General features: G+C 43.9%; 2 protein-coding genes across 2 annotated transcripts; both read right to left on the bottom strand.

The window, feature by feature from the left end:
• Window positions 1-325: 325 nt before the first annotated feature.
• LOC121405122 (dynein heavy chain 2, axonemal-like) lies at window positions 326-2,620 on the bottom strand. Its single transcript, XM_041595722.1, has 4 exons — window positions 1,946-2,620; window positions 1,025-1,409; window positions 525-968; window positions 326-461 (listed from the first exon to the last, which is right to left on the bottom strand). The coding sequence occupies exons 1-4, from the start codon at window positions 2,583-2,585 to the stop codon at window positions 455-457; spliced, it is 1,476 nt and encodes a 491-aa protein (XP_041451656.1). The 5' UTR covers window positions 2,586-2,620; the 3' UTR covers window positions 326-454.
• An 18,477-nt stretch (window positions 2,621-21,097) lies between these two features.
• Window positions 21,098-22,407, bottom strand: LOC121405164. The gene is made up of 2 exons (XM_041595771.1): window positions 22,379-22,407; window positions 21,098-21,707 (listed from the first exon to the last, which is right to left on the bottom strand). Exons 1-2 carry the CDS (start codon window positions 22,405-22,407, stop codon window positions 21,098-21,100), a joined length of 639 nt encoding a protein of 212 aa, XP_041451705.1.
• Window positions 22,408-23,191: the final 784 nt, after the last annotated feature.

The raw sequence follows: 23,191 nt of genomic DNA, 5'->3' as shown, positions 1-23,191 counted from the left end.
TGCTGCCATGGGCCGGCGCTTAGCCGAACAGTTATAATAAAAATAATAATATTTGAATCTGGTATATTTTCTAAAATTATGTTTGTTTGCAATTGTTGCTATGGAAGCTGTATGATATAGTATCCCGATTTTGACTACACTCGCCCGCGATATATAAAGTCCTTATTTGTGCAGAAATATAATATTTAATTGCATTAAAATATAAAAAAAAAGTTTTCCATACAAACAATCGATTTCATACCAATGGTTCATATGGCAGCTTTATGCTATAGCTATAGCTATATACGTTAATTTACAACAACAACAAAAAAATTTTGTGCAAACTTTCAAGCCTCTACCTTTACTGTAAGTATTTTTGGCCGCTCTCCCATAGAACGCCGCCCACTGTGCGGCGGCAGCTGCCTATGCATCCAAGATTCTGGATGTCTTGATGCTGACCGCCGCTGGATTGTCTTTATTCACTGCATGAATACACTACAATAGCAATATTTATGGGTAGTACACAATATTTATAATTTACTTACACCTGAAGTACATCGCGAACCCGATTCCAATGACGCTCTCGCATACATGTGTTTTTTAATGCTGTTATCAATGGCAAAGTACGTCGAAAACTGTCTAAATTTTTCGTGGTTACTTCCAGCATTTCCCAATGACGATCATAAAATTTCTTACTTAAAATGCTAAATTCTTTATACAAACTTAAAGCAAAATCTTCCATTTCATTAATATTGATTTTCCAAAAATTTCCCTTTTTCCAACCTTCCCAACTGGTTTGCCAGTCAAGTATTAGATCCCATATATTCTGTACAATTTTAACTTCAGCCTCCAGTTTCCGGAGGTCGACACTTTCAGGTTGATTAACATTAAATACTGACAAGTCACGCATTAAACTTTCCTCAAATTTAAAACAATCTTCAACCTTTAGAGCTATAATTTTGAGGAATTTTAGTGCAATTTTTGGATTTCTGTAAAAAAGAAAGTTAAAATAACAACAGAAAAATTTCCATTTTCATTAATTTACATATTAGCCGAAGTTGGTAACTTCAAATAAAAATCATCAAGAAATTCTTTAAGAATAATTTTAAACTTTTCGGCCTGCTGAAGCAAAATTTTCTTAAATTCTTCGCGATTGTTGTCTAACATCTCGTCCGCCTCTGCTAACTTCTTAAGATAGTGCTGCCATGCATTGTTTAGACCCAGAACTTTTTGACGTATTTCATCAAGGATGTCAACCTGATATTTGTCTAATACTCCAAAAAGTTCAAGCATGGGAGGAAAAGTTGCTTGCCTAATCGGCACATCTTCAATTAGTTGCTCGAAAAATTCCTTAGATGCTAAAGACTCTTTTAGCGTTCGGGGAACCAAAATTAGTTTTCGCTCGTTTCTCCGCATATATCTGTAGATCGCTTAAATACAAAAAAAAAAGAGAATATATTTATATAAGTTTATATCAACACTAGGGGGCAGACCCTGCGCACTCCCACTCGCCAATCCCCGGGTGGATCGCTTCGCTCGCTCACACAACCATTCTTCTGATCACTGCGTCTTATTATTACAACATAATGTTGCATTGATACTGAAATGATGAAAAAATACGAATTTCTTAAAAAAAAAAGGAAAAATACTGTCATCCGTGTAATGTTATTAGAAAAAGTCGTTACTAGTACAGCAGTGACTGATTTTTCCCGATATTTTATTTTCTGAGCCGTTTTTTCTTTCTGTTTCTTTCTTTTTTTGGTTGCCTTAGAAATTCGCATTTTATCATCCATTTCAGTATCAATTCAAAATTATGAGAAAAAAGCGCAGTGATCAGAACAATGGGTGTGTGGGCTGTATGGGTTGTGTGAGCGAGCGATCCGGGTCTTCGCGCTCGAGCTAAACGCAGGGGGTTTGCCCCTAGTATAAATATTAACTTTTTTCATATAAAATTTTTGATACTTACATCGTATTAATGAAAATGAATGGTTTACCAGAATTTTAATGTTCAACGCCTGCCATTTTTCAATCCAATCAAGTATCGTATTCTTTATGTAATTCTGATTCATAAGTATAAAGTAAACATGCGATATAGCATCAACAAAAGAAATGTCGTCTGCCATTGTGCTGTAGTATTCAATGCTTGCCTCAAAAATATCGGCTGTCATTGGAGTGGACTTAACACGTTTAGTAAATTCAGATTCCGATGTTTCCCATAAGGCCCTGTGACTATTCCAAAATGATACATAGCCATCAATCTCTTCACGCTCGTGTTTTATTTCTGCTTCAATATTTCGAATTATTCCCCTGCATTCCGAATCGTCTCGAAAAACTTTAGGAAATGGATGTGACTGTTGCTCTTTTGGCAATTTCATTTTATTAGCGATCCGAGGAAACTGTTCAAGTATATTATGAACTCGGTCAATATTAGAACTCAGTAAATTTGCAATTGCGTCCATGTCAGGATTTAATATAACCTGTCTATTCTTAATATCAGATTCCATTACGAGAATAGGTGCAGCCGCCATATCAGCCTCACGATGTAGGGCAGATGACACCATTGTCAAAGAATTTCTTGCGCTTGTGAGAAAAGCTGTTGCAAGCATATCATCAAATACATTAACAAAACTGTACCATTCAATTGCCATCTACAACAAAATAAAATTACATACGTGTAGGTGTTACAAATTATATGTTTTATTTGGGTAATGTCGCAAGTTTAAATCATACATGTAATATATTATTTACGTATAGTTTTATTGATATTAAATGCGGTGCAAAGGTTGTAATGTCCTATTTCAGGCTGAGGTATGCATCAGCCTGTCCAGGGTCCTGAATTACAAGATATTTATAATTCACGAGGACTTTATCGGGAAACCAGGAACTTTGCCAGAAAACTGAAATAGAAATCACAACACTTTTTGGTTCTTTTAATTTTAATAGTTTTCTTTATTTTTCCGTATGATTATTCTACCCGGTTATGTTAGGTTTTACTTGTACTACGACGCGGATGGTGATTTTGACTGCCTCTCGCGATGGCTGATTGACTGACTCCCGACGATGGCTGGTGGACTGCCTCCCACGATGGCTGGTGGACTGCCCTTTTTTATAGATCGGCCGGCCTTCCATGAATGTCTTATAGATATCTTATTTCTACTCCAGACCGTGGGAAGGGTTCTTACGTAAATCTCTCTGGCCGAAGTATAGCCTGCGCGTGCAGACGGACTGATCGGTACCAGATGGTTACCAAATCATTCCCTGCAGTCAGTGTCCAATATCCAATAATCGATGGTTACCTAAGCACTCGCCTCCCAATGTCCCAGGTAAGGTGATGGGTGTGCACCAGTACCGTGGGAAAGGAATTTCGTTGACGCTTCGGGAATATATATTGAAAAATATTGGAATATTTATTTATTTAATATTATTTTAGGTTCTTATTGCGTAAACCCCTTCTGCTGGTCTCCTGTCTTTTGCCGTGTGCTGAGGTTGCATTTTTGCTGGGTGTTGATCGCTTCACCTGGGAGTAGCGTTGGCTGCTTCATCTGTTTGTGACGAACCATGGGATCCATGGTTCGTTACACCCCCCCCTTTCTTCCGGGTGGGTGGTGTTGTAGGGCGCCTTTTTCCGGGTTATCCTGTCCTGTGGCTTGTGCCGAGTCTCCGGATTCGTCGCTGTTAGTCTCGTCACTTTAGCGTTGCGTCGGTAACGTTATATTTTCTACTGCGGTTGTGATCGTGGCCTTTCTGCTGTTCTGGGTGCTTTGTAGTTGGTGTAGTTGGTGCTTGGTGGGTCGATTATCCCATATGACGATGGTTTTCTCGGCGGTTTTCTTTGGTCGTTATTTGTCCAGGCATTCTCGAATCTGCGGGGCTATGTCGGGTGGCCAAGGATCCGTCGGTAGTTCTGGGTCGTCTTCGGTGGGTTCGGTGGCTCCGGGGTCAAAGGTTTGATTCGGGTTTTTCGGAAGGATGGGTTTGTCAAATGTGCTTGACGGATCGATGCCCCGGTGGTAATCGCTTATGTGGGCGATGATCGGGGAGGCGTTGGACGTGGGTAGAGTAGTTTTGTAGCTCTGGCGGAACACTTGGGTGGTATTGTCTCCAGACTGGTGCATGAACTGGCTGGTCTCGACGATGTCTCTTTTGTTGGACCAATGGCTTGTTTGGGCGACGGATGCTTGGGTCTGTGGGGCCAAGTCCGGCGGCCACGGCTCCGGGACTGGTTCGGGCTCATGTTCGGTTCGATCGGCGGCTTCGGAGTCAAATGGCTGGCTGGGGTCTTCGGGTAAGAGGGTTGTGTCGAAGGAGCTGTGCGTTTCGATCCTCCGTTGGTAGTCGCTTATGTGGGCGACGATGGGTGTGGTGTCGACCATGGGTACGATGTTTTGGTACGCCGGGTGTAGTACTCGTGTTATACTACAGCCAGACTGGTACGTGAACAGGTGAGTCGCGATGACGCCTCTGGTATCACAACAACGACTTGTATGGGCGACGAAGATCTCGGACATGGCTCTAGGCATGGCTCGGTGCATGACGCTAAAAATCATGTCAGTACGCGGAAGGTACTCCATTTTGTGGGCGAGGATCGGTGTGGCGTCGGCCGTGGGTACGACAGGGCTGCGGTCGGTGTATCGTGGGGCCATCGTACTGGTTTCCGGGCCCGCGTTGAGGGGCTCTGTGGATATCAGTTCAATTATGGGCCCCGACCAGGGTGGGGTCAGCGTGGCTGTTTCCCTTGTTGCTGGGCTGTTGATCTGTTGCTGCCGTTGTCGGTGTCGATTTTGTTGTCTTGGTTCAGGGCTGATTGTCGTCTCTGAGGGTGTTTCTATGTTCACTTTCTCCTGGGAGGAGAGGGTACTTACATGCTCTGTTGCTGGACTTGGACCTGGGCTTCCTGTGTCGAGCGCCGGGTTCCAGTGCGTTAGTGCTTGTCTCGTGGGTGAGATTCTCGTAGTTTCTTTGGGGTATGTGTCCCCTGTGGTTGGCCTAGGACGCGGTTGCTCCGTAGTGACCGTGGGACTCGTTTTCCCGTTTGCTTGATTGTTGTTTCGTGTTGTTGGTTTCGGCTTCATGTTCGTGGGCCGGCGCTTTGCCTCTGCTGGGGCTGGGCTGGGTGTCGTGTTCTTCGTGGCGATCTGGGTCGTTTTGTTCGTTGGGGTAGGTCGTGGTCGTGTGTTCGCTGAGGTTTGTATGGGTGTCATGTTGGCGTGGCTGGGTGCCGAAATTGTTGGGATAGGTTGCGGACGTATGACGGCCGCCGTTGGCTTCAGTTTCTGGTGTCGGGGTTCGTGGCCTTGTACTCTGTTGGTCGGAACGGTGTGGATATGTGGTGTGTGGCACTGATCTCGTAATTGTAGAAGTGTGGTACCGCACTGGATCGTTGTTTCAATGGCGCATAGGAAGTCCATGCCGACGATAACTTGATCCAACATGTTTGGTAGGACCAGGAGGGGTATTTGAACTTCTCTTTGATCCAGTCTGATGTGCGCCAGTAGAATCTGGGTGATCTCTCTGACCGAGCCGTCGGCCAGGCGTATGCGGACGCATGCATCTTGGAGGTTGGTGTTGTTGTCTAGTTGTCGGGCGAGGTTTGCACTGATAAAGCTTCGGGATGCCCCTGTGTCGACGGTGGCTTCCGTTGCCTGTCCTCGTATGGTTACCATTGCCACTATCCGGTTCTCGTTCATGTGTAGCGGGGTTTTTATTCGTGGGTCGGGGCAGACGTCGTTCCCGGCTGATCCCGTGTCAGTCGAGGACGCGAGTCGTTTCCCGACGTGTTCTGGCGACAGCAATCGATGGTCCGGGTGCCGCGCTTGCCACATTCCCAACAGAACAGGATCGAGGGATTTTGGCATTCATATGCCGCATGCCCTGCTTCGCCACACCGGCGACAGGCTGCGCGTGGGTTGGCGATGGGGGTCGTGATCATGCGATGTGCTACCTCGGGCTTTGTCGTACTCACTGGGTTGGATGGCTGTCTTCTTGGTGAGTCTGCCGAGTTCCAATGAGGCTTCCGGAATGGTGTCCGATTGGAATCGTCGCTCCTCTGATCTGTCGTAGGCCGTGCGTATCTGGGCGTGTGTCGTGGTGGTGCGAGAGTGCTCGGGATGGTCCGCTCTTGAATACTCTCAAACTCTGTGGCCAGCAGTGTTAGCTGTGACAAGTCCTGCAGTTCGTGGCGGCGCACGTACATCTGGTAGGCTGGAAGGGCGTTGTCGTAGATCCTGGTTAGCTCCTTGGTTGCGTCGTACCCAGCGTGGTGCATAAGTAGACGTATCTCGATGAGGAAATCTTTGAACAGTTCCCCAGCCAATTGCTTCCGGGCTCGGATCCGGTCTTCCAATTGTTCAAAATACCGTGGTGGCAAGAAGAACGTTAAGAATTCCTGGCGGAAATTTTCCCATGAGGAACTTTGTAGGCGGCTGGTGCGGAACCAACGACTGGCACGGTCTGTGAGAAGTTCGGCCATGGCCCGCGGCAGATGGTTTGTGTCCACCCCATACGAGAGCGCGCGTTCTTCGAGCAGTTCGATGAATGATAGAGGGTCATCTTGGCCGTCAAACTGGATTCCCCACTTTCGGATGCGTTCCGCCATTGGTGCAGCGTGGTTGTAGTGGTGCCCTTCCATGGGTCGGTCGATCGCTGGCAAGATCCTTGGCACGGGTGCTGGGTGGGTCTCTGTAGCTAGGGGCCTTGGAAACGGGGCAGCAGGAGTGCGGTATTCGGTGGCTGCGGGGACTCGTAGTCCGGTCTTAGGATCCATTTGGAGAGTGTCGGATAGTCCAGGAGTAGTGGGCCGTGGTGACTTGGAACGAGAGCGTGAGGCTGGCTTGGCATAGTGCCTCTCGAACTCTCCTAGGCGGACCCAGGCTTCTTGCGCGAGTGGCCCGGCGACTAGAGCGGCAAATTTCCTTCGGCGTTCATCGACCGTTCCTTCGCTGCCGAATCCGAATTCTTCGGCGAGGACTTCTAGTTCGTCCCGACGGAGCTTGTGGATCCAACCGGTGCTGACCCCTGGATTGGTAAAGTGTCCCGCAGGTATACCTCCTCTGGTTGTTCGTCGTCGTGATGTTCCATGTTGATTTCTGTTGATTTTTGGCACTGAGTCACTGTTAAACGGCACTTTTAGGATCGGCACTGCGTATACTTTCGCGTTTGTTTTCGCGCCCGGATTATGTAAGTGCGCGGACTTGTTATCGATTCAATTTTCTTTTTGATGGCAGTGGGTCTTTAATCCACGAAGTCCCTGATTTCGGTTTTCTTGAAGTTTCCACGAAAAATCCTTTAAAGTCCCTGTTCGGGCGCCACTTGTAATGTCCTATTTCAGGCTGAGGTATGCATCAGCCTGTCCAGGGTCCTGAATTACAAGATATTTATAATTCACGAGGACTTTATCGGGAAACCAGGAACTTTGCCAGAAAACTGAAATAGAAATCACAACACTTTTTGGTTCTTTTAATTTTAATAGTTTTCTTTATTCTTCCGTATGATTATTCTACCCGGTTATGTTAGGTTTTACTTGTACTACGACGCGGATGGTGATTTTGACTGCCTCTCGCGATGGCTGATTGACTGACTCCCGACGATGGCTGGTGGACTGCCTCCCACGATGGCTGGTGGACTGCCCTTTTTTATAGATCGGCCGGCCTTCCATGAATGTCTTATAGATATCTTATTTCTACTCCAGACCGTGGGAAGGGTTCTTACGTAAATCTCTCTGGCCGAAGTATAGCCTGCGCGTGCAGACGGACTGATCGGTACCAGATGGTTACCAAATCATTCCCTGCAGTCAGTGTCCAATATCCAATAATCGATGGTTACCTAAGCACTCGCCTCCCAATGTCCCAGGTAAGGTGATCGGTGTGCACCAGTACCGTGGGAAAGGAATTTCGTTGACGCTTCGGGAATATATATTGAAAAATATTGGAATATTTATTTATTTAATATTATTTTAGGTTCTTATTGCGTAAACCCCTTCTGCTGGTCTCCTGTCTTTTGCCGTGTGCTGAGGTTGCATTTTTGCTGGGTGTTGATCGCTTCACCTGGGAGTAGCGTTGGCTGCTTCATCTGTTTGTGACGAACCATGGGATCCATGGTTCGTTACAAGGTAATGGTAAGAATAATTGGGCTTTCTGTAACTGCTTGATATCGGCTGATTTCTGCTGCTGCTGTGCCACACTACGTCCTGTTAAACATTTTCCTCTTGCTGTGGACCAAAATGAACTTTCTGATAGATTTCGGGATTTAAAAATTTTAAAAATGTTTAAATTTTTAAAATTATTTATTTTTTATGTTTTTTTTCAGAGGTAGTGCATACATAGTGCACCTAACTTAAGTAGCTTATACCTGGTTGCATAGAATTTCTGAAAAGTTGGCAGATGCAGCTATAAATCCCACTCAGACACTTTGTTGCTGTACCTTAACGTCTGGAAGATATTAATCTTTCCAATTCAAATTTGATAATTTTTTGCGGAATTTTTTAATTTCAAAACTCAGGAAAAGTCGAAAAAAAAATATTTCTTGGCACGAGTTTTTATACCCGTACTCAAAAAAGAGTTAAGGGATATATTAGATTTGTGGTAAAAGTGGATGTGTGTAACGCAGAGAAGGAAACGTTCCGACCCCATAAAGTATATATATTCTTCATCAGCATCAATAGCCGAGTCGATAGAGCCATGTCTGTCTGTCCGTCTGTCTGTCTCGATGAGCGCCTAGATCTCAGAGACTATAAGAGCTAGGGCAACCAAATTTGGTTTCCAGACTCATGTGATATCACATTGCTACAAGTGTATTTCAAAATTTCGCCCCGCCCCCTTCAGCCACCCACAAAGGACGAAAATCTGTGGCAGACACAATTTTAAACATATGTCTACCAAATTGCCGAATCTGAATCAGATCGGATCATAATTATAGCCAGAATGAAGAAATTAATTTTCAGTTGCTTTCCCTGCCCCCTCCTGCCAACGACCACACAACTTATTTTCCTTCTCGCTCGCACACTCTACCGCGTTCAGTGCGCGCCCAACCCCTAGCGGAGGAGATGTAGTATCTAAATGGTACAAGTATAAGATACATGTTAGATGTAGAGTATACATAATATATGTAGATGTAGATAACAGATGTAGCAAAAAAATGTAAAATGTAAAATTTTTTTTTGTAATTCTAAAATTCTAAAAAATCTAATGCTCAAAAATGTATGTACTGACTGAGTACGGGTATAAGTAGAGTCGCGTCCCCAGAAGCGACTCGCACGTTCCTTCTCGTTTTTAATGTATAGTTACCCAAAAATTTGTATTTCCTCTTCGTGGTAGCAACCCCCTAATTAAACTAAAAATTTGAAAAAAATTGTATAATTTTATTGAATAACAAAGAATAGAATTGGGGGTGTTCCTTGAAAAAACAAAAAATTAATAGTTTTTAGTTTTAGATAGACGCATTAATAAGGCGTCGTGTAAGGTATTGTTTGTAAGAATCGATGGATAAACGGCCAAGTCGCAGCTTTTCTGTTTTCTTTTGCATGGAACAACGGATTCACAAAAAGGGAAGAGCTGATAGGACGGCAGAACGCCCTGAACGCAAAGACAGGGGACACACTGTTCTGCAAGAACAGCTGATCAAATGTCAGTGGAAAGCTTTTTCATCGAGCGATCAATATACTTTATGTGTGTACAGTTTATTTGTTAAGTAGGCGAAATATGGGGTGCGTAGGTGTAGCGAAATAAAGCGAGAGGTGCCAGTTGATCAAATCAAAGCGAGAATAGAAGACGCAGGGTCTGTTCAATATGCGAGAGAAGTGAGTGATTGATCAAGACGATTGATGACGATCAATTAAAGACTAAAAGAGGGCAGGCGGACCGAATTGCCCGTGCCCTAATGCAAGCGATAGAGAGAACGAAAAAAGCGATAGAAGCTCGGGCTGCTGATGAGCCGAGCATGAGCGATAGATAGAGAGAGAGAATGCGAGAGAATGGTATAGATGCTGCAGCTGCAGTAGTAAATGAAGAAGGAGTTATAAAGAGGCGAAAGAACTGCCGCTGCCGTGAGTAATTATAATCGGTTACAATATATATATGCAGTGGGCAATGCAAATAGAAAACAAAGGTGAGATTACGTTAATTTGCTCCTCTGGCTATTTTGAGGAATTTATTGGGAAATATCAGGCTGGGAAACCAGAAATACTCCCCCCGTTGAAAGCCTGACTTTCAACAGATGCTGAAGGGTTTCACAGCCGTCGCTTGTGGCTGATTTGATATAGCAATCCTGATTCCGTATTTAGCAAAGCATCTTGAGACCCGCCAATGAATCCGGGGATGAATTTGACCAATGTCCCAGGGTTCTGTAGACGCTTTGAACGCAGCTGCAGCGACGAGATGTAGTCTTCTTTCCATCGCGTACAGAAGATATGGAGTAAGTAGGTAACGTATTGCCTGTCATCCAATTGAAGCAAGATCAGGCATGTTACGCTAGTTTCAGGAAACGAAAAGAGAGGGCCACGAACTGGCACATCCAGATCGGCAGAGCTCTCTGTAATTGAAGCTAATGTTGTAGGATTAAAAATTCCCAAAATGTGGCCTGAATTGTCAGTGATACGAAAGCAATTGTAGTTGCGGCAGCTCCACTCCCCCCAATAGGCCAATATTGGGATGCACTTAGTGGAAGCAGAGCACGAAGTCAAGCGCGAAGTTTCTGCTTATTAGCGTTGATAAACGCTAAGGAGGTGGTGCGCTGAACTAGAGTCTTGTTTGGTACACTGATTGGATGACGGCCAGCCAGGTTTAACGAAGATTGAGAATGAGTTCCATAAACCAAACGAGGGGACTCGTTCAAATGAATTCGACGAGACCAACGAGAAGAAATACCATCCGGATTCTGACCGTTTGATTTCACGCAGCTACTGGCACGATAAGTCTCAATGCTGACGTTGCAGAATCCGTCAGCTGCACACTCAGAGTTTAGAGCGGGTCTTGATAAAGGAAGTTTAGGACCAGGTAGTTCGGAGGGGTCGTTGGGCTGTTCTTCTGTAGACAAGGCATGAACTGAGCGCCTGCAGGGGCGCGTCGACGACTGAATGTTCAAGCACGAGAGTATTGGTTCCTCAGTAGCCGGTTCCGAAGCTAGTTCCAACGGTGCTGGGACATCGCTGCCAATGTCGAACTTCAAATGTGGTTCCTTGTATCCTATCGTCAATTGAGCAGCTGATAAAGCTGATTTCTCCAAAATCGTATTGTACTCCTGCTGAGAACGGGAGCTGGATTCCGAGACATCCATGCATACGTAGCGAAAATGATTTTCTGCATCAACAGACTGCTCTACCCGCTCATCTGTTGTCAACTGCAGCATTTTCCCCACAGATAAGGCTTCTTTGTATCCGCAGATGGCGATTGTACAAGGCATAGAACGGGTGCCGGATTCCTCCGTGGTGGAAGCTGCCTGCCAACAATATTAGCAATAATAGTTTTTGCTGAAACTGTAGAGGGAGGCAGGTGAGGGTTGAGACGAGAGATTTCAAGCCGAATCGAAGCATTCAGCGGCATGAAACCACAATTAAACTTTTCGCACAATCCAATGTGATTATTGTCGTAATCCAACTCTTGGAGCTCGTTGTGCAGGGTTTTAAAAGTCCCCTGCAGCTCCTCGATCTCCTCCAGCCATACAGCTAGTGTAAAATAATCACGCAGCGATATCTCACTCTCCAAAATAGCCTTCATCCTTTCCAATTCTTTTATTAATGAGGCTACTTTCAGTCTCAGGAAAGTCACCCTGTTCTTAGCTGCGGCTACTACAATGTCGTTTCCAGCATCGGTTCCCATAGCAAGCGCAGAGTTAGAAACGTTTCTAGCGGGAAGATGACCGAAAAGAGCAACACGCAAAATATACGGGAAAGACTGCCGACAGCTATGCCTATATGCAAGGGCTGACTCTATAAGCTTGTGTGCGCCTATGTGGTCGATGATACGGCTTGAGACAGCAGGCAAACGAACGAACGGAACTTGAGGGTAATTTCGATATTAAATTGTAGTTTGTAATTAGCACTACCGAATTGTTTATTGCACAAATCACGTCGGGGTCAACAAATGTCGAGCTTTTTCACTAGCTGTTGAATTTAGATTAAATTAAGAAGACAAGCGATCAATATACTTTATGTGTGTACCGTTTATTTGTTAAGTAGGCGAAATATGGGGTGCGTAGGTGTAGCGAAATAAAGCGAGAGGTGCCGGTTGATCAAATCAAAGCGAGGATGGAAGACGCAGGGTCTGTTCAATATGCGAGAGAAGTGAGTGATTGATCAAGACGATTGATGACGATCAATTAAAGACTAAAAGAGGGCAGGCGGACCGAATTGCCCGTGCCCTAATGCAAGCGATAGAGAGAACGAAAGAAGCGATAGAAGCTCGGCTGCTGCTGAGCCGAGCACGAGCGATAGATAGATAGAGAGAGAGAGAATGCGAGAGAACAGCATAGATGCTGCAGCTGCAGTAGCAAATGAAGAAGGAGATATAAGGAGGCGAAAGAACGGCCGCTGCCATGAGTAATTATAATCGGTTACAATGTATATATGCAGTGGGCAATGCAAATAGAAAACAAAGGTGAGATTACGTTAATTTGCTCCACTGGCTATTTTGAGGAATTTATTGGGAAATATCAGGCTGGGAAACCAGACATTAGTAGTGGAGATATTCCCTGTGGAAAATATGTAACGGGGCGAAAAGAAAAATGTGCAAAGTGTGGTAACCAATTGAATTAACGCAAATTAAAGAAAAAAGGAGAAAATTCCAGTATAATCATAACCTCCCAGTGTAGTGGCTCCGATGGCAGCAGAGGGCTAAGCTCTCTCTCTCTCTCTCGTCGCCCTTTTTCGTTTTTCTTTCGCAGCTACAGGTGGAACCTAAGTCTCGACGAAAGATTTTTCGGCGCTGGACCCGGTAACATATGTATGATCATGTAAGTGAGAATTCGCTATAACTTTGCCTGGCCAAAGAAAGTTGGCTTGTGCGGGTGAGAGTGAGTGTTATGAGCGCGAGAGCGACATGACATAAAAGAAAACCTCCGTGTAGGTGAACGAAAATATTGAACATACGATCCACACGGGCGTTAAAATGAAACTGCATTAAAAAGGTTGCGGATTATTTTTGGCCGTGAGAATGGGCATGAAGACACCTGTAGTACCCCGTACTTAGACACATTCTTTTCCATCTGATGTTAGCCTGAATTAACTTGAATATTTTTGTGGTTTAGCTATTACCTTATATTATATATTATATTAGATCGTATTGCATATTCATTATTGTTTTTATTCTTTTTAATCAACTTCCTATACTTATTCCTAGACCTAAGTTGAGGTTGCTCACCCTATTACTCTCCCGCACTTTAGGGAATTTTCGACAACTGTAATATTATGAAGAAGAGATATGTATAGATAACTATCTAGGTAGAACCTGAAGTATCATGGTGAAAGTTCATTTATTTAACAAAAGTAGCCCAAGATCGAGCATCGCCTGACCGCTATACCCCTTTTTCTTTGATGTATCTTCTTCCGTTATTGTTGGTCTGCTGTACTGTAGTCTTCCCTTTCCGTTCCCCTCCTTCCGTACGCGAATTTAGTTTCTTGTTTATTTGCACCAAGTGAGAACAATAACTGACGGCCTCTTCCTCAAAAGCCTCCCCAGCCGACCAGAGAAATAACAGCCCCTCTCACCGTTATATGTTACACTCCATTCCCTGTGAATGTGAGGTCCCATTTCCGTATCTTGTCGATTACGGTTACCGCCTCTAGTGATCCTTTCCGAATCTGTTTCGGAAATAATGTTTTTTTCTTCGCCGTTTTTGGCTCTCCTTGTGGTTCCTCCATAGTTTGTTTGGTCTGTGGTCTTGGTGATTGCCCTGGGCTCCTGTCTTTCGTTGGCGGTTCTTTCATCGTTGGCTTGGCTTGTGCTGTTCTCCTGGCTGATGGTCCTGGCTGATCCTTGCTTAGATCCTTCCTTTCCGTAAATTGTAGTAGTTGTTTCCTCAATACTTCCACTCCTTCAGTCTTATCTAGTCCGAACTCCTCGCAGTAACTGATCAGGTCTGCCTGCGTTGCCTGGTTGATCCATACTTTTGCCATCTTGACCATAAATGAGATCTCAATTCTATGCTACCACAACCTGCTCGGGCGCCATTATGACGGCACTTCGGCCGGGGTATGCTTGCCGCGCCAAAAGGCGGCACAAGTAGGGTGGTATGTTTATTAATCTTAAAGGTACAGAGTTAAATGTTGTTTCTCCGGAGGATCACTGGCTCGGCCTCGAGGTCTTCCTTCGGGGCCGCACGAAGCGTGCAGGTCGAATCTGGATCGGATACGGTCGCTGGTGAAGATCGGTCGTGGAGGATAATGCGCTCCAGGGGGGCAAAACGGGGTCGGCGTAGGATGGTTCGCTCCGAGAGAGATGTGGTGCGGAGGATAATGCGCTCCGAGAGAGAAAGTGTTGCGGAAGATAATGCGCTCCGAGGATAAGTATTCGTTGCGTAGGATAATGCGCTCCGATGGAGAAGGCGTTGCTGAGGATAATGCGCTCCGAGGAGAAGGCGTTGCAGAGTATAGTGCGCTCCGAGAGAAAAAGCGTTGTGGAGGATAATGCGCTCCGAGAGAGAAAGCGTTGTGGAGGATAATGCGCTCCGAGAGAGAAAGCGTTGCGGAGGATAATGGATAAAGCGTTGAATGTTGGAGTGTGGCCGTTTGTAAGGATCGCTGGTCCCATTGTTGGCGCGTAGATTTAAAAGTCGGGGAATCTGTTTTTTTTATTTATTTTATGTTTAATTAATTAAGTCTTCATTGATGCTCTCTTATATATCTAATTAAATGGAATAACGGAAATTCTGGACTATGAATGTAATAAATGTCATTTATTTGTGACGCTGTTGCTGGGCGTCACAACGTTATTTTGAAGAATTGGACCACCAGATCCAAGCCCGAAAGCAATTGGCGGGGGAACTATTCAAAGATTTCCTAATCGAAGCGAAGTTTTTCTCCTCCTACAACAGGCAGCTCATACATATATGTACAGATGTACCGCTGCTGAGATCCGTCGCCATTCCACAGGTGTTTTTTTGTATTCAGTTCTTTTATTTATGCTACACTTAAATTAAATTGTTGATGTTAGGGTCTCATACAGTATTTGGGGAATGATAGGACAAGGCTGCGCGGTACTGCCGCAAAGCATTGCTTCGCACACCCGTTCCGTCTCATTCCGCTCGCACTCTCCTTTCCCTCTCCGCCGCCCGAAGTTTCCGCAATATTGTTGCGGCAAACTTGGCCGTTGCGTCCCATGCTTTGGGATCCGCTACCATGTGTTGCACGAGGTGTTCGACGCTTGTGCTTGCACCTAGCTCCTCCTCTAGCAGGCGCCTCTCTTGCTCGAAGCGGTGGCACTCGAAGAAGACGTGGTGGGCGTCCTCCTCGATGCCACGGCCACAAGCCGCGCACCAATCCTCAGATTCGTGGCCAAACCGCATTAGGTACGACCTGAAGCAGCCGTGTCCGCTTAGCAGCTGTGTGAGGTGGAAGTCCACCTGGCCCTGCTTCCGCTCCACCCAGACCTTAACATCCGGAATGAGTCTATGCGTCCAGCGTCCTTTGGTCGAGCAGTCCCATTGTCTCTGCCATCTCGCGATGCTCCCCAGCCTAGACGTTGCCTTCGCTGCTCTCGTAGGAGTATTGCGGGTGCCCGTTTGGGCCAGCTCTTACAACTCCACCTTTTCCCTTACTTGTTCCGCTATTGGGATGAGTCCCGCGATGACAAGTGCGTTCTCGACCCGTCGCTCGTCTCGTACGTCAGCACCCTGTCGCTGAGGTAGCTGTCCACCGTTCTCAGTAGGTATTCTGGGATCCGGAGTGTGCGTAGAGTCTGCCGTGTTGAAGGCGTTTTTTATGTCAAGGGTAACCAGTAGGCAGAACTGTTTGTTACCCCCTCTCCAACGTGTTCCGCTGATGGCCTTCTCCGCTATGGTTGTAACCTTTCCTATGGCATCCAGCGTCGATCTTTACGGAATCTATACTGGTTGTTCGATAGGCCGCCGGCGTCCTCTATGGCATCGCTTAGCCTGCGCGCAATAAGTTTTTCGAACGCCTTCTCCGAGTTGTCCAGAAGACAAATTGGTCTGTACGAAGATGGATCACCTGGTGGTTTCCCTGGCTTATTAAGCAGAGGCAGCTTTTGCATCTTCCACCGATTGGGGAACGTTCCTTCCTTGAGGCAGTTGTTGAAAACAGCTGCGAAGGCTGCTGGCTGTAATGCGAGTGCCAGTTTTAGCGCTCTGTTCGGAACTGCGTCGGGTCCTGGGGCTTTTTTGCTGGGCAGGCTCCTCCCAACCTCTAAGACCTCGGTTTCCGTGATTACTTCGATGTTGGTTAGCGGCGCGTCGCTTCCTGGGGGCCTTGTGGCTGTTTGCGGGCTACTTGAAAACAGAGTGCGGACTATCGCTTCGAGCTTTTCGGGTTCCGTTGGCGCCTTACTTCCGGCGCTGAGTCGCTTCACTACAAGCTTGTAGGCCCTGCCCCAGGGATCTCCCTCCGCTGAGACGCATAGCTTGAGAAAACATTCCCGCTTGCTACCTCGGATCGCGTTTTTTAGCGCTTTCCTAGCAGACCTATACTCCTGGTGGGATGTTTCGAATCGATCTGTGCGCCTCGCTCTCTGCATCGCTCGTCTGGCCATCAGGCACCTTGTGCGAAGTTCAGCGATCTCTGCATTCCACCAGACGATGATGGCTCGTGATGCCGCGTGAACGGCTTGCGCCGTCTCATGCTTGCGTCGCAGGCCTCCTCCATTCTCGTGGCGAGCTGATTGGCCAACTCGTTGGCGCTTTCACCGCGGTAAGCCTCCCAACTTCCGAGGCTTTGCGCGAGAGCTCTAGGGCTGAGTGTGTCCTCCCTGTACGCCTTAACCTGTCTGACTGGTCGACTGGATCTGGGATGCTCGCCAATGGTACATACGATCGCTTCGTGATCGTTTCCGGTGTACACGCCCCCTATTCGCGACCTTGCATTGCGCAGGAGCGAAATGGCTCGTAAACGTAAGGTCGATAATCGACCCTGCTCCTGCCCTGCAAAAGGTCTGCTGGGAACCCTCTGTAGTGGACAGAGGACAGAAGAACCCGGGTAGTGTAGTACGCTTGGATGTTATAATTGTTATGATTTATTTTTATTTAAATGAAGCTTATATTTATACAAAATCGTTGGGGCGAGTTGCCTCCATGCAGGTGGGAAACAAAGCCCTGTTGCGTAAGGTTCCCACAGTCAATATGCAATATGAGGCGTCAGCTTTCGGTCAGCGGTGGTACCTGCCCAATGCCCGTTACGTAAGGTTCTCACGGTTTAGATGCAGACGCATCACTTTTGGGCAGTGACAATGACCGCCGCCGAAACTGCATCATATTGCAACTTGGCCTTGGGGTGGTGCTTAAATTGGTTAGGCCAAGCACACTGCATGAATACACTACACCTCCCTTTTTATAGGAATAACGTAATATAGTAATGGAGTTATTCTAAGGTGTTACAAGGTTTTACAAAGTGTGTTTGTGTGTGTTTAAATATATTTGTGTATGTATAAGTAATTTTATATAATTATTATTACATTTTTTTTTCTATGCCCATGAAATGGTGAAAAAGAACCAATTGTTTATATTTTATTTTCTTTATATACTTTTAATCTATTTTTGTTTACGTTGGTGGTTTTATTTCTATCCTTTAATATGTAGTTATTCCTATCGTCTATTCCTATTACCTTATATGGGCCCCTATATTGGTTATCTAGTTTATGACCTGTGTCATTTTTAACTAATACTAAATCTCCTATATTTATTTGTATGCTATTTAGGTTCCTGTCATAATATGCTTTTTGTTTGGTTTTTGCTTTTTCTAATAATAATTTTGATCTATTCGTAGCTATCTGTAATCTATATTTTACTTCCTTATCGTATGATTCATGGTTGTATACTGGACTAACCTTACCTTCTTCTAGAAAGTCATACGTTTGTGGTTTTTTACCAAAAACCAGTTCAAATGGGCAATACCCATGTACTGTTGATGGTGTTGTGTTGTAGCAATATGTAAAGTACTTTAGCCATTCGTCCCAATCATTCTTTTCACTAGAGATGTATGAGCGAACATACTCGTTGAATGTTCGGTGTGTACGTTCTACTGCACCGAGTGTCTGATGGTGATGGGCTGTCGATGTTCTATGTTTAATTTTTAATAACTGGCATAATTCGGAAAAAATGCTGTTTTTATATTCTGTACCCATATCCGTTATGAGCGTCCTCATAGGACCATAGATAAGAATAAAGTTATTAAAGATACTACTGGCTACGACTTTAGCATGCTTGCTAGGGATTGGTATTGTAATAAGGTATTTAGTCAAATCGCATAGAATTGTAACGGCGTATTCATTATTATTTTCTGACCTTGGTAGGGGTCCTATTGTGTCGATCTGAACCGTATCGAATGCTTTCGCTGGCGTTGCAGTTAATTGCATTTCTTCTTTGTTGTGTTTGAGAGTTTTGTTCTTCAAACATTTGTCACAATGTTTGATATACTTTTTTATATCCCTTGTCATGTTTTTCCAGTTGTATTTTTCTCTAATCTTGGTAATTGTACGATTGACTCCCTGGTGGCCTCCAGTAATTGGGTCGTCGTGGAATTGTTTTAATATTTTATCGATCGATTTTTTGTCTTGCAAGTATGTTGTTTTTGGCGTTAACGCAATTGTTATGTCTGTAAGGTTTTTATTTCCCATTTCTTTAAATTCTTCTACCCGGGTATATTTAAATATTCTGTCTTCTAAGGACAGTTGTAATTTAGTGACGCCTAGATTACCGGCTTCTAAAGTAAGCCTCTTGAAGAATTGTCCTAAGTCAATTTTCTCGTTAATAATCAGGTCATTCACTATAAATTGGCTACAATTTCGTTTTCCCTTTTTGAATAGTAAATTCGGAAGGGTCAGAATGAGCTCGACATGTCGTTTTACTTCTTTTTTATATAGCGCTTCATATATTTTTGGGACCTTAAGACTTTCTTTACCAGTCGTATTAAGAGTGTTTTTTGTTTTTACTTTTTCGGCTTCTGACCGTGTTGTTACTTTAAGTATTTGGGCTGCCTTGGCAGTTAAGTTTTTTAAATCTGATATTTCTATGCGGGATAGCGCATCCGCTACATAGTTTTCTTTTCCTGCTATGTACTCCACCACAAAATCATATTCTTCCAAATCTAATCGCATTCGTGTTAACTTAGACGACGGGTTTTTCATTGAAAATAGGTATGTTAATGGGCGATGATCTGTTTTCACCAGGAATTTTGTACCGTATAGGTATGGTCTGAAATATGTTATAGCCCAGTGAATTGCTGCTAATTCTTTTTCTATTGTTGATTTATTGGATTCGCCTTTTGTGAATGCCTTAGATGCATATGCAACTGGTAATTGCTTACCATCGTACTCTTGGCTTAGTACTGCTCCACATGCGAAGCCGCTGGCATCTGTTGTTAAGCAAAATGATTTTTTGAAATCTGGGTATTGTAAGATTTGAGGGCTTATAAGAGCATTTTTAAGAAAATTGAAAGCTGTATTGCACTCTTCCGTCCATATAAAGGGTGTATTTTTTCTACTTAATCTTGTTAAATTACGAGCTTGTTCTGCAAAATTTGGAATAAATCTTCTATAGTAGTTACAAAATGAAACAAACCTTTTTGTTTCGTCTGCTGATGTTGGTGTTGGGTAGTTTTGAATTAATGTGAACTTAGTGTCGTCTGGCAATATTCCTTTGTCTGTGCATTTATGGCCTAAGTATGTTACTTCGTGACTAAAAAATAAACATTTGTCTGGGTGCAACTTTAGATTGTATTTTCTGCAGATAGTGAACACATCTCTAAGGTTTTTTAACATGTGTTCTTCGGAACAGCCTAATACGACCAAGTCGTCCATGTATAGGAATGCCTGTGCAGGTGATAATCCTGCAAATGCCATGGTCATCATTCTTTGGAATGAGTTTGGGGCTATTTTGAGGCCGTAAGGCAATCTTTTGAATCTATATGTTCCGTTATCTGCCGTAAAAGATGTGACATTTCTTGACTTTTTCTCTAGTTCAATTTGGTGGAAACCAGATGTTAAATCTAAACAGGAGAAATATTTTGATCTTCCCAACTGGTCCAAAATATCATCTATTCTGGGCAGTGGGAACTTATCGGCTATTAGTTTTTTATTTATGCCCCTATAATCAACTACCATTCTCCATCGTTTTTGAGTTTTTCCTGGTAGTGATTTTTTTGGTACTAATAGCAATGGGCTGTTGTATGCTGACACTGAGGGCTCTATTATGTCATCTTTTATAAGTTTCTTTATTTGAATATTTATTTCGTCTTTTTGGCTATGGGGTATTCGATAGTTTTTTATGTAAACCGGCTCATCGTTTAATAGTTTTAATTCCTGTTTGTAAAAGTTGTTTACTGTTATTGGTTCACTCTCCAATGCAAATATATCAACGTATTCAGAACAGAGGGTATTCATTTCCTTTTTTATAAATTTCGGAAAATTCGTATTAAGTTTTTCCATAATTTCTTTATTTTTGTTTATTTTTATGTTTTTATTGTTAATTAGTTCATAATCCTCAAGGTTTTCCGTTTCAATATTTGCATCGGATATAATTCAGCAGGGCTAGGTTGAGTGATGCGAACGTTTCGAGCAGCGCTCGGCCCCTTGCGTTAGTGGCCTGGCTACCCCATTCGTGTGCCCAAGCGTTGAAGTCCCCTGCGATTAGAACGGGACCGGGGCTCCTTTCATCGTTTGCAATGTCCTCGATGCTCCGGCTGAATGACTCAAGGGATAGACTGGGCGCTAGGTAACAACTGTATACCCACAAGTTTCAGCTCTCGCGCGCACGAATCCGTCCCCTGCCATCACGTTATGAAGTGTGAAGGTAGCACTTCCGCATGCCCACAATGCTGCTTTCCCTGTTGCGTCTGTCGCCCACTGCTCCTTGTCGCCAGTTTGGTACGGCTCGCTGAGGATAGCCAGGACTAGATTGAGCTCTCTCACCGTTTGCAGGAGCAGGTCCTGTCCGGCCCTGCAGTGATTCAGATTGAGCTGAATCACTTCCATCGTCGTTTCCTTGATACGACTTCATGCATGGCGAGGGGGCACTGCCGGTTTCCCGCTTGGTGACCTCTGTCCTCGCGGCTTCTGTCGCCACAGCGTATGCAGCATCCCGTTCGATCCCCTGCACTCTGGCATTTGGGCGCGATGTGCCCGATCTCCAGACACTTGTAGCACCTTGGCTTCGAATGCCTTTCCTTGACTCTGCACATCGTCCACCCCACCTTCATCTTGCCTTTGCCCAGGACCACTTCGGCGTCCTTACTCGGCAGTCCAATTACGGCCGACTGGGTATCTCTGTAGGATGGGCGCAGGCTTCTCACGGTCACGGAGTTGGCATCTACAGAGAACTGGTCCGCAAGAGCCTTAGTGAGGTCCTCCGCACGCACAAGTGGGTCCAGGTCGCTGATCGCTATCATTCTCACCCTCGACTCTTCCGAGAGGGCTCGCACTGCCACTGCTCCCTCCAGTACCTTGTCCAGTCGCTCCTTTATCGAGGCTGCACTTGAAACGTCGCCTCTGTTGAGCTCAAGAAGCAAGTTTCCATTTGCTGTACGGCGTACCTTGTAGACGCTTTTGCTCAGGTCCTGCAGCTGGCTGTCGTCTCTACGGGTGACCAAAGATAGAACCGTTGAATCCACTCACAAAGATATATGTGAGAATTAAAGTTAGCGACCTTTATACTAATGGAACCTTCGACTTAGGTCAATTTTTCCAAAGGCTTGAAAAAGAAGCCGGTATAAATAACATCAGCCAACTTAAAATGGCACCGAGCGAAGAAATCTTTGAGAACATTTCAATAGATTCTTTTAAGAACAAGGCAATAAAATATTAAAGAATTTAAGAGGAGCGCTACTCAAGCCGGTGACCACAATAAAAGAAAATAAAGAAAAAGAAGAGATACTGTCTACATTCCATGATGATCCAATCCAAAAAGGTCACACAGGTATAGCTAAAACATTAGCGAAAATAAGAAGGCATTATTATTGGAAAATCATGACACGTCAAATTACAAATTATGTGAGAAAGTATCCCAAATGCCAAAAGTCCAAAACGACTAAACATACCAAGACCTATAACTGACTATAACTGAAACACCACAAATGGCGTTTAATAGGGTAATTGTGGATACGATCGGTCCACTTCCTAAATCAGAAAAAGGAAACGAATATGAAGTCACTTTAATCTGTGACTTGACAAAATACCTTGTAGCCATCAAGAACAAAAATGCAAAAACAGTAGCTAAAGCTATATTTGAAGATTTAATTCTAAAGTACGGTCCAATGAAGATGTTCATTACAGACATGGGAACGGAATACAAAAATTCAATAATTGAAGATTTATGTAAAAACTTAAATATTCAAAACATAACATCCACTGCACATCATCACCAAACTGTAGCAACCGTGGAGCGAAGCCACAGAACTTTTATTGAGTTCATACGCTCATACATCTCAACTGACAAAACAGATTGGGATGTATGGCTACAATACTTCGTATATTGCTTCAACACAACCCCCTCTATGGCACATGATTATTGTCCATATGAATTAGTTTTCGGTAAGACTTCGAACTTACTAATACATTTTAATAGCATAGATAGAATAGATCCTCTTTATAATATAGATGATTACGCTAAAGAATCAAAATTTAGACTAGAACAAGCTTTTATTATTTATTTTATTTATTATTATTATTATTTATTTATTTTAATCTAATAAACAGAAACAAAAAATTAATTATGATAAAAACTGCTTAGATTTCAAATTAAAAACAGGAGATCAGGTTTAATTGAAAAATGAAACAGGTCATAAGTTAGATTTTAAATATACTGGACCATATAAGGTAGATAGTATAGGAGAAAATGATAATATAACAATTTCAAATATAAAAGACAAAAAACAAAAAGTACATAAGGATAGATTAAAACTTTTCATTTCATAATAATTTCATTTTATCCTGTCATGGCCATGACTTAGGTAGGCATACGTAAAATAACCATGACTTAAGTAAGCACACGTATATAACCATGACACAGTTCATCGGAAATAAAATAAAAAAAAAAAATAATAAAAAATAAAAACAATAAA

This window comes from Drosophila obscura, unplaced genomic scaffold (assembly GCF_018151105.1).
Source record: "Drosophila obscura isolate BZ-5 IFL unplaced genomic scaffold, ASM1815110v1 contig_75, whole genome shotgun sequence".
Taxonomy (NCBI): domain Eukaryota; kingdom Metazoa; phylum Arthropoda; class Insecta; order Diptera; family Drosophilidae; genus Drosophila; species Drosophila obscura.
This window is presented reverse-complemented; position numbering and strand designations above follow the sequence as displayed.